This window comes from Neopelma chrysocephalum, unplaced genomic scaffold (assembly GCF_003984885.1).
Source record: "Neopelma chrysocephalum unplaced genomic scaffold, ASM398488v2 Primary Assembly neopelma1_61c, whole genome shotgun sequence".
Classification (NCBI taxonomy): Eukaryota; Metazoa; Chordata; class Aves; order Passeriformes; family Pipridae; genus Neopelma; species Neopelma chrysocephalum.
Genome location: NW_020897718.1, coordinates 165,726 through 178,252, shown reverse-complemented (window position 1 = coordinate 178,252; position 12,527 = coordinate 165,726). Strand labels below are relative to the sequence as shown.

General features: G+C 38.6%; 1 protein-coding gene across 1 annotated transcript in view; it reads right to left on the bottom strand.

Moving 5' to 3' along the window:
• The window catches only part of TTC27 (tetratricopeptide repeat domain 27), a 132,329-nt gene that overhangs the window by 90,414 nt on the left and 29,388 nt on the right, over positions 1–12,527 (bottom strand). The window contains exon 8 of the mRNA XM_027682098.1: positions 9,210–9,322. Coding sequence (XP_027537899.1) covers positions 9,210–9,322 — 113 coding nt within the window. The remainder of the gene's footprint in view (positions 1–9,209; positions 9,323–12,527) is intronic.

The following is a 12,527-nucleotide window of genomic DNA, read 5'->3' as shown; positions in this document are numbered from 1 at the left end:
AAATAAAAATGCCAAGCAATGCACAATAGGAAACACAGTCTCAGTGTCACAAAAAATGATAGGCTCCAATCGGACCATTTCTACTCAGGAACAACTCATTAGCCCTGCAGCTACATAAAAACATTAGCTCAGTACTAGGTAGCTGTTAAACAGACAAATCAAAATGTGAATAATTAATTAGGAAAGCAATACAGAACAGCACACTAGGGCATATTACATTAAATATACAAATCAATAACCTAAATCTTACATAAAATATTACATAAAGCCTTTGTCCATCCATGAATAGCACATTCTGTTCTGGACCTTTCATTTCAAAAGCAGCAATTCTGTATTGGAAAAATTCCAGAAACAGACAGCTACAACAAGTGTTGGTTTATGATGAATAATTATGTCTTATGCCTTACAAACATCTACAAAAGGAATGTTTGACTAGGCTAGGTCTAATCAAAGAGGGACATAGCAGACGTTTTCAAAATTGTCAGGAAGTAAGAGAGTGAAATCAGTAAGTTAAGCTACTGGCAACTAAAACTACCTGAAGAAGGTTTTTTTGAACAGCAGACAAAATATTTAGACAGACACCTTTGCCAAAAGATGTTATTGATGCAAGAAATTTATGTGGTCTTAATGAAAGATGGCAAACATTTGAGAGATCCATTGAGGGCTGCAATGCAAACAAGTCGGATTAGGTTCAGGAAATCACCGGTCAGAGGCTGGGGAAGTATTAGGGAGAAGGGAGCAACACAAGTTTGCTCTGTTATTATTCACCTTTAGGTATCTTCCCACAGTCACTCTTGAAGTCAGAGTGTAAAGTTAGATGGATGCAGATAATTGCTGAGTTTTTGCTTGCTTATGTTTCCTGGCACATTACCTCTGCAAGAGCAGACAATAAAAATTCAAGTTCCTCAGGTAACTGCTTAAAACTACAGTTAACCAGCATGAGATAGACTGTGAAGAACAAATGGGTCAGTCTTTCGACATATGCATTTTATGAGTATTTGCCGTATTTCTATGCAGCTTTACCAGCTGTGTTAATTTTGTGAATGAAAAAGAGCCAGACCCAACAAACTGATCACTTCACAAGCATTTTCAAAGTCTCACAAAGGTACTTCAAGTGACTAATGTTTTTTATGTGAACATTCTGAATAGAAGTTCATATTCCCAGTGGAATCTCTTCATACAGTTTTAAGTACTAATGCACAAGAATATATTTTGTAGCAATTATTTTGAACAGCCATAAACTGACCATTGTGAGATCGCTATATTGTCTGGCACCTGTAATTGCTTTGTTTAAAAAAAAAAAATAATTTTTACTTACATTATATGTTTGTAAAGATTAACCAGTGTGTCAAAAAGTATTTAACAGAAAAACCTTCATCACACCTTCAAAGCTGTCCAAGATTTTATGCCATACCTTTTACTTTCACGAGACAACGTGTGTCAGCTCTGGCATTAATAACCACAGGATCCATCTTATCTAACTTTACTCATGTAAAATGTAGGCCTTTAATCTAACTAACTGTCTGTGCTTCCTTCAGAATCCATGCGAAAATACAGATACATTTAGGGAGGGATTCAACCCATTGTAAAATAATAGCCTGAAGTTAAATGAATCACACTCTGCAGGTGCTGATTTCTCCACTGACTAGAGAATAAACACATAGCTATGATTAGATTCTCAAATTTCAAGTAGCTAAATGTTTTCCTCTTTCACTTACTTATGTTTCCTCAAGAGGTTTCCATTGCCAACACGTATACTGGGCTTTTATATATTTTTTTAATATAATTACTCAATTGATTCAAAAGCTCATATTTGGTAATTTTGTTAAAAAACCTTTAGTCCTAATGCTATTTAGTGCTTATGCAGTTGCTTCAAGTACACTTCTACAGCTCATCATGTAAACTATACAATAGATTATTAAACAATCATGGCTAGGCTTCGCGAACGAAGATTTGGGAAGGGCTCTACCCATTTTTCATGCAAGCGCGTTGGTGGCTAAAAAGGCCAATACGAGAAAGGCATGTCCGGTTGCAAAAGACACAGCAGAAAGACTCCTTAGATAGTATATTCTGCAAGGTTCGATTCTTTCTGCGTTGTCTTTTCTCCTCAAGAGTGATCCTGCGTGCTTTCTCAAAAGCATCAGCAGCGTTATAAATGGTCTGTCTCCAGGCCTCCCGATTAGAGGCCAGAGTGGACCAGTTATGGTGATCAATATGCCCGAGGCTGAGTTGTTGCTTCAGGGAGTCCTTGTATCTTTTCTTTGGAGCTCCTCTCTTGCGGCAGCCAGTGGCAAGTTCACCATAGAGCAGGATCTTAGGGAGGCGGTGGTCCTTCATCCTAGAGACGTGCCCTGCCCATCGCAGTTGCGTTCTCAGTAACATGGCCTCAATACTCGTAATTGCTGCCTGTTCGAGAACAGATGTATTGGTCACATAGTCTGACCAATGGATGTTAAGGATTGTACGGAGGCAGCGTTGATGGAAGCGTTCTAGGAGACGCAGGTGGTGGCGGTAGATGACCCATGATTCGGAACCATATAAAAGAGTAGACAGCACTATGGCTCTGTAAACACTGATCTTGGTGCTTTTCTTCAAGTGTTTATTACGCCATACTCGTTTATGGAGTTTTCCAAAAGCACTATATGCCTTCGCTAACCTATTGTCTATCTCCCCATCAATCTTACCATCTGAGGAGATGAGGCTGCCTAGGTAATTAAACTGTTGGACTGAATTGAGTTCTGACTGGCCGATGGTGATGTGGGGATGGTGGGGGACTTCCTGAGGTGCAGGCTGATGGAGAACTTCTGTCTTCTTTAAGCTGACTTCCAGCCCAAAGAGCTCAGCAGCATCTGCAAAGCAGGATGTTAAACGCTGCAGAGCTGCTTCTGTGTGGGCAACAAGGGCGGCGTCATCAGCATAGAGCAGCTCCCGGACAAGATGGTTTAGGGACTTAGTATGGGCCTTCAGTCGCCTTAGGTTGAATAGGCTTCCATCAGTACGATATCGAATGTAGATACCGTCCTGATCATCGAGGTCTGCCGAGGCCCTTTGGAGCATCATACTGAAAAAGACTGTGAATAGGGTAGAAGCGAGAACGCAGCCTTGTTTCACACCATTCTTTATTAGAAAGGGCTCAGAAAGTGTGTTGCCATATCTGACTTGGCCGTGCTGATCCTCATGAAGTGAGATGATCATTTTAAGGAACTTGGGGGGACAACCTAAACGTTCCAAAATCTGCCAAAGACCTTTTCTGCTCACAGTATCGAAAGCCTTGGTGAGGTCGACAAAGGTTACATAGAGACCTTTGTTCTGTTCCCTACACTTCTCTTGCAGTTGTCTGAGAACAAATATCATGTCTGTGGTGCTCCTGTTGGCTCTGAAGCCACACTGACTTTCAGGTAGAATTTCTTCTGCTATAGCGGGTATTAGTCTGTTCAGGAGTATTCTTGCTAAGATTTTGCCAGCAATGGAGAGCAGAGTAATACCACGGTAATTTGAGCAGTCTGATTTAGTACCTTTCTTCTTATACAAGGTGATGATGACTGCATCTCGAAGGTCTGAAGGTAGTTCGCCTAGTTCCCAACAGCGCACCACAAGCTCATGAAATTTAGCATGGAGTGCAAGGCCCCCATGTTTCCAGACTTCAGGTGGGATTCCATCAACCCCAGCTGCCTTGCCGATTTTCACCTGCTGTATGGCCTTGAGGGTTTCTCCTAAAGTGGGAGCAGTATCCAATTCATACTTCACTGGTTGTTGTGTGATGGACTGAATTGCTGAGTCTTGGACTACACGGTTGGTACTGAAAAGAGTTTGAAAGTGTTCAGACCATCTATTCAGAATGGAGGTTTTATCTGTCAGAAGCGTTTGACCATCTGCACTAAGTAGTGGGCTATGGACTTGGTATGTAGGTCCGTATGCTGTTTTCAGGGCCTCATAGAATCCTTTGTGATCCCCTGTATCTGCACAAAGTTGAGTTTTTGCAGCTAAATCGGTCCACCACTTGTTCTGGATGTCACGGAGTTTCTGTTGGAGTTTGCTGCATGCAAGACGAAAGGCTGCTTTTCTTGCGGGACAGGATGGCAGTGCAAGATGTGCTTGGTGGGCAGTTCTCTTCTTCCTCAACAATTCCTGGATTTCTTGATTGTTTTCATCAAACCAATCTTTGTTCTTCTTGAGGGAGAACCCTAAGGATTCTTCAGAGGATTGCAGGATGCAGCTTTTAATATGATGCCAAATTGCTTCAGGAGAGGAATCTGCAGAATCTGTGGAATGGTTTTCAAGCCTAGTTTAAAGGTTTGCCTGGAATCTTTCTCTTACTGTGGTTGATTGGAGATCGTTAACTTGGAGTCTTCTCCTTGGGATATTGCCCTTTTTGGGTTTGAATTTGAGATTGAAGTTAAGTTTACAGCGCACAAGCCGATGGTCTGTTTGGCATTCTGCGCTGGGCATCACACGGGTATGGAGGACATCGCGGACATCTCTCCGACGCACCAAGACATAATCAATGAGATGCCAATGCTTAGATCTGGGGTGCATCCAGGTTGTCTTCAGACTATCTTTCTGCTGAAAGATAGTGTTGGTGATGGTAAACTGTTGCTCTGCGCAGAATTCCAGCAGAAGTCGACCATTATCGTTGCAGTTTCCAACGCCATGCTTGCCTAGTATTCCTTTCCATGCTTCAAAATTTTTACCAACTCTGGCGTTGAAATCACCAAGGATAATGATCTTATCATCTGCTGGTACTTTTTGGGTAAGGCAGCGCAGGTCAGTGTAAAATTTATCTTTTTCAGCAGGGTCAGCTTGGAGAGTTGGGGCATATATACTAAAGATGACAACGTGATGCTTGTTGTTTAGTGGAAGGCGTAGGGAGATAATGCGGTCAGAGTGACCTGTCGGCAGATTTTCGAGTTTAGGGACAATAGAGTTTTTGATCATGAAACCGACACCTGAGAGGTGTTTTTCAGTTCTGGACTTACCTGACCAAAAGAGTGTGTAACCGGCACCGTGTTCCCTGAGGCTACCTTCCTCATGAAGGCGAACCTCACTGAGAGCGGCTATGTCGATGTTGAGACGGGCCAGTTCATGGGCAATTAGGGCAGAGCGACGCACAGGACGTCCGCTGTCCGCAGAATCGAGCATGGTTCTGATGTTCCAACATGCTAGAGTTAATTTAGGTGCACCTTTGGAGGCAGGTGCATGCCTGTGACTTTTGTTCTTTGTGCGACCGCATTGGAAGAAGATGCCCGTTGGTCTGCGGTTAACCAACCGGGTGAAGGTGGAGATGAGCTTTGTTTAGGCCACCTTTTCTAGGCCCCTCTCCGAGTGGAGCAAGCAGTGCTATCCTTGAGAAGGCTGCTTGGTCGTTCAGGGTGCTGCCCCAAGAGACTCTCATCTCCGTCAGTCTCAAATGACCAATATCCTGAACCGCCTGCATGCAGGGTTGAGTCTGCGGCTCCCAGTGCACCTTTCACCTACCGATTAAACAATGTACTACTGTAAAATAGAAGTTAGGCTTCCTAATTCCTTACCAGTTGAAGCCTGGTGCACAGCCTTTGACTGAGCTGAGGTACCCTCCAGTATAACATACTATTTTGACCTGATCTGATCCCTGAGAGACAGTAAAAGACAAAGAAATAACCAGCAGTGAGACATTTTGCTTTGCTTTCTTAGAATTTTCTATAGCTGTAACTAATTTCTAAAAGCTTTCCCCTTTTAAAAAATGGTGGTTCAAGTGATGAGAAGGGATTTTCTTCCCTTTATATTGAAACTTTAATATATTTTTCCATCAGCCTCTGAAAGTTTGATTATAAGGCTCTATACAAAGTTTTGGCCACAGTCTTAAGCTTTGACTATAAAATAAATTTTATACCATCACGACTAATTATTTTCATTTAAGATATCAAAAAAGTGAAACAAGCCAAGTGACATTTTTGCACCCCTGGGACTTTCTTTTAATATTTCCTTTAAACTTCATTACTACTGCAGTGAGACCATCTGAAGACACCTCTAGACACTTTCTCCCTATACAGTAACTACAAAATCTGATTAGAGTGAAATTGGAGGCCTTTGTGTAAGCAAGGCAGACTGGGGTGCTTCTTCCCCTCCCTCTACATTTTGTTTTAGCTAAATTTTCATTATCATGAGAGGCAAATGTTTTCTTTTACATTTAGTTCTGCAAATAGTATTTGGAAGAAAAGGAATTTGTAGAGAAGAAATAGGATAGTCAAACATTTTAAAGGAAAACTGCCTCAAATTACAGATACCACAAAGAACTGGCTGGGTACAGTTACCTTTGCTAGTTTTTTTAATATAAATGAATTACTGATAAACCAGTTCTTTCCTAAAATCAGTGTAACAAAGATAAGTTTTTAAAAAAATATCTAATTGATTCAGGCTTATATATGTTATTTACAAACAGGTTTAAGCACACTGCATGAGAAATTGCTTGAATTTTTGTCAAGACAGCTGGTATGAGATATTTCCAAATTTTAAAAATATTTTATATCCTCTTAAAATGTTATTGGGGAAGAGGAGATAAAAATGTTTGCACTGCTACTGTAATAGCACTCTGTTTAGCCATTTAATCATTGCAACTTACTCAAAATGAAATTTATTTTACAGCAGAAAACATTATCTATATTCAGGGAATTCCATAGTATCCCATATATAATTGTCATTATGTATTTTTCAGAAGTTGTGACAATTTTCAGTTTGTTCTGCTGTCCACAAACATTTCTGCATGTTGCTGATTTTGACTTAACATTATTTAGATCTAAAAATCTTAGTTGAATTAAGGGCCATTTTTGTGACATTTGCTGTAAAACAAATATTAGCAAGCAGAGTGAAAGGCATAGGAAAAAAAATTGCTTACATCTACTTTTTTTCTTTATCTGCAGGCTGCCTTTCTCCACCAAACAGATCAGTGTCTGAAAATGTATTTGCATTAGGAAAAAAATCCACTGCTGAAAGTGGCAGTCAAGAACAGAAGTCACCAGTTCAGGTCTAGCACCACCTTAAAGTATAGTCAGAACTGCTCTGGAAACTTACAGGAATTCTGAAGTCAACTCATTAATTATAAAAGGAAGCATTTACTCTACTGAACTGAAGTCCTCACTCATGAAAGAGAAGAACAGAATCTGTTACAGCTAAGGCTTGAGAAGAATGTTTTTCTAAAAAGCCAATGCTAAATGATTTAACACGTATATGCTTCCTTGCAAAGTGATATACCAATAGCTGACATAGACACCAAGGGTACAGCCAGCAATCCAAGCCTAAACTCCACTCAGGCACAAGAACAGTTCTCAAAGCTGGCATCCTATTAACCTTTCTGCAACATGCCTGGATATCAAATCTTGCCTCCATCTCGAGTGAAACTATTTCAGTTACTCAACATCACCCCACCCATTGAATGGCATTTACTATTCCTATACAGAAGGCAACATTGGATTTTGTTTGGTCGGTTTGCTTCAGTTTCTTCTTGCCTTGAGTCCTGCAAACTCCCATACCACTTGGATTATAATGTACACACACAGTTGGCAGTCAATATGGTTTCTAGCCACTATTCAGAGCATGACAGTGGTGGTTTCAAAGTGACATACTGTGATCGAGAAACCCACTGTGCAGCTAGCCAATGTAAAATTAAAATTCTACCCTTTAAAAAAATAAAAAGGAAAAAGAGAAAAAAGAACAATAGGCAAATTAAAATTTTCTTCAGAAGTGTGGGGGCAGGAAGGATAATCTAAGACAATACTATGTTAAAAGTAAAGTGTTCATGAAAATGTTCCTCAGGAAGGGGAAGGCTTTGCCTTGACTTCAGTCAGTGTGAAAAACTAAAGTGTCTGGGCTAAGAATATATGTCAATTCACTGTTCACTCCTTGATCCTCAAACTGGATCTAGATTTGGCCTTGAAACAAGTTTAAGACTTGAGGAATTAAGAAAATATGAAGCCACAGCACATACTCCACTCATGAATTCCTGATTAAAGGGCATAGCTGAAAGCACAGACATGCAACTTCACATCTGACTGGAAATACACAGCCAAGCAAGCATCTGGCTCTTCAAAAAGCTGGTCTCAGAAGTGGGCATATGAAAGGCAACAATCTTCTCTACATTATTGACTTCTACCTCACTTTATGGACAAGAAGGGGAAAAGTATCTGAAAATTTTGCCAAGTGGGGAAAAAGAAATATTATAACATATACTACAGAACAAACGAACTCACACATCACAAAGGAACAACTGTCAAAAGCTGCATTGTCAGCTTATGCCATTGAATTTTCTCACTAGGATTTTGCTGACCTAAGAAGTAGGATTCACCAATTGTTCATCTCCTGGCCTTCTTCTGACCTGGGCAAGATATCCAAGCAGTACTGCAGATTACATCATTTTGCAACTCATACATCACAGAAGTGCTTTGAGAATCCTTAATGATGAATGTTGCGTCGAAGTCACCAATTGACTATACATTACTTCTACATACTATAACTTCTGAAACAAATCACACACAAAAAATTGCAGGATAACTGTCATTGACTAAATGACTACTATGCCATAGAAAATAATATTCTCTATTAGAAAAATGAGGATATTCGGCAGCAGCCAGGTTATGATCCTCAAGTCTCAAGCTGCCTTTTGTTCTTCTGTGCTGTTTACAGAATCCACGTAGAATATAATTTCTGAAAGCCAGGAAAATAAAAAAAAACGAGGTGCAAAACCACGAGGACTTTGCACTATAGCTTATAACCAGCAATGGACACTCAATTTATACAAGTATTCCCGTTTGACCGAATAGCACAGCAGTGTCTTTCTTGGTGGTTGATCCTCATAGGAAGCTGACAGTTGCAGAATCTGAAGTATGTTTTCAAAATCTACCAAAGTGCCATTACTATATGCTAGCTAATCACAGCTGACATTTGAAACAGAACTAATCTGAGGCACAAAGAATATAATGCTTTTTAAGCATAAAACAACAATACAGCAATTAATGAAATATTGCTGAAATTCTGAACTGGACACTAATGTTCACACTAAGATAACTGAAAATGCTATCCACGTATGGTGCAAATCTTTTAGCATTTTAGCCAGACTATATAATAAGGAAGGGAATAAAGTCCCATCAACTCACCATTTCATTATTTCATTGTCACAATGATTCATGCAGTTGTTTTTTTCTAAAGTAACTAAACTAAATTAGTTTATACTAACTTACCATATTCCAAGGATTACAGCAAGCTCTTCTGCACACAAATCAGGTATCTGGTACTGATCAGCATCTGCTAATTTTATCTCATTAAGCACTGTGTCATCATTTAAATCATAATTCTGTTGGAAGAGAAAAAAATATTTTAAAATAGATAAAAACAGTTACAGAGAAATTTACGCCTTCAAAATATGAAAAAAGATAGATTTGTTTGCAAAAGGATAATACTACCACTACAGAAAGAGAGAGAGGAAAGTAATTTACCATAATTACAACAGAATAACTAAATAATGAAGCCACTACAAGGAAGTATCATCCAAAACACTTTTGCTACAAATATACTGATTCTCATGCAGAAAGAACAGCATTCAGAGCCACTCTAAGGTTACCTAACGTTGATTTTCCACTTAAACAAGGGCTGAAGGCAGTTTTCCTTCTCAAACTGTTGCTTATAGAATTATCAACAATTTCATCCTCTATTACATGTATACACAGACAAGCTGAAACAGATTAATGTTATGGTCATTAATGCAGGCTTTCAGGCTAGCAACCATGGACCTCTGGGAATCTAAGAATTTCTTTTTAAGTGTCAGCAAAGCCCAACTACATAAAGCATACCTTCTGCCAATATAGGTATATTCCTCACACGGAGGATTTTTTTCTTTTTTAAAGGAGTTTGATATTAAAAAAACACAGTCTGAAAAATCTTCACCAAGCCAGCACCTCCAGATACTTTATTCTGGCAAAGGCAAGAAGGGGTATTCTGAAAACGTTTGCTCCTGCACAAGTAGTTACGGATTTCCGTAAAATTTCCTCTGGAAGACACTTTTTATTTAAAGAGTATTTAGTTTAACTTTAACAAAAAAGTATGCTACCTGAAGTTCATTATCTGTCACTTAACTTGAAGGAGAAAGTAATAAAATCTATGGCTGAAAAGTGTAAATTATGTTCATAGGATTTGTGTTTGCTTGGAAACAACAAAAGATTCCTTTGCCTGCAAGCAAAGAGGAGGTAGTTGTAATACTATTTCTCTTTCCCTTGAAAAACAAAAAATACCAAAAAAAAACCCAAACAAAACAATTGGTCCTGAAATCAATTATCATACTACTATGGTTTTTAGCTACCAGTAGTAGTTTTTAGAATCTATTAAAAACAGATAATGGATTTATATTAACAGTCTTCCAAATTTCCTATTAATTTCCCTTCGGTGTCCTAGTAGTAGCTGCTTCTCATGCATATCTTCCATTGGCAAGCTCAAAATGAATGTCCACGGAAGAACAAAGAGCAAACAGGAATGCTTTGAAGTGGGTTATCTGCATTCATCACCAGTATTTTATCACTGTATAAAGAAAACTAAACTGTGATTTGACAGAGAATGTGAAGAAAATAAGCTTATTTTGTTTAAGGGGTAAAGAAGATATTAGCACTCTAACATACTGATTACCATAATTTTCTTCTCAGCACCTGAGAAGACTTGGCTTCTATGCATTTGCCATGAACAGTCTTTTAAAAGTATACAACAAGCATCCTCCCTAAAGTTAAGAAGGTATGCCAGGATGATGTTGGTCAGTTTTGGCAGAAGGAAAATAGCATTACCTCCAATTTTAGCTAAAAGAACTTCAAGACACAGTCAAGGCCGACAAATTTGAGATCAGACTTGGCAAAAAAAATGCTAGAATTCACTGTTAAAGTTAATTACACTGACAAACTACATTAATAAGTTGTGCTTTGATACTTTAATTGGTAATTCAGTGCACACATGAATTGAAGAATCTACTCAGGCAAAACTGGTCTAATACCTGTGACAAAACCTTCACAAGTTAATAAAATGTCTGAACTTGAAATACCTCAGGTTTTCCTCAAATCAGCACACAGTTCCAATACAAGATTTTCTAGAATTTAGCACAGTTAAGATGCAGAAATAAAAGGCTGTAATTTTTCTTCCCCCAGAAACAGGTTGTGGGAACAAAAAGCCCACTTTTTTTAATGGGGAGCCTGACTAATCTATGACAGAGTTATATGCCACAGCACTCAGACTTGCACAAAACTCAACTCCCTCCCTGCAGTCCCTCTTAACTCGTTTCCAGCACCATGTTTTTACTTTTCCAAAAGAGTAGATATCCTTACTTTCTCTAGTGTTATTTTCAAGCTACATTCAGTAAAATTTTAGTAGATAACATAGCATAACTAACTTTTAAACGTTCCAAATACCCCAGTTTTCTTTCTCAAACTCTCTGCTAAACTTACTTCAGAAGCTCTGTCTCTGTTCACTAAAAGGACATAGTACTTGATTAGCAAAATATTTCAATCCTGGTTATATCTACAGCCTAAAACAGTGTTGTCATTTTTATTGAAATGATGTAATTATTTTATTCTAAACTAAGTCCCTATTAGAAGTAGACTACAAAGGCAAATTCTTCAGAGAAAGTGGCAACTGGAAAAAAACAGTCATAAAATACCCCCATTAGGGATTCTGAGAACAATTCATCCTGTCATTGAGTTCTAGGTAACTTGTACCTGAAGTCTATAACTAAGTCAGTCATTCACCAAGCAGCCTCCCCTGAGCTCTCACTATCCTATAATGGGTTGCTATACATAGTTCTGTTATAAGCCTAAGTTGTTACATATGTGTAATCAATCTCTTTTCATTAAATCAAATGCAACACTAAGGACATACTAATGGACAAACAAAAAAAATCTAGGATAGTCTCCTAAGATATTTATGTATTCAATTTCGAAGTATTGTCAATTTTTTTGCTTAAGAGCCTCGCTTGACCTAGAAGTCTATCAAGGCACTTTTTAAAATAAAGTCTTTCCAATTTGAAGTATAAACTTTGGACCATAACGCCTCAATTTATCTCTGGCTTCTTTAGAGAGGTGAAATAACTTTAAACATCCTTATGAAGGAAAACTGCCATCCTAAAACAATTCAGTGGTTCTTGAGCAATTTATAATTGAAGTCATCACGCATACCCTTAAGATCAGTAGGACCAAGTCACGTAATTCACGCCATAGGAATAACTAGACCAATTTCCTATCTCTGCACTGTAACTGAATACATCTGTCAGCCCATAGGGATCTGTGCATTTCTATGATGCCTTGCAGGCTATTTTGAAAATCTGCCTCTCACCTGTTTTCCCAGTTCCATCATTCTTAGTCACTAAAAATTAATTCATAAACTGAAAATTCATATTTTCAAACATGCTTTTAGTTGAGTAGCCACATCTGTCTTGCAGATGTTCATGTTGTTTTACCCCATGTCCTTTAATATTAGGCAAATTACTGCCCAACAGCTTTTCCACAAACTTTCAGAAATCCCAAGTAAGT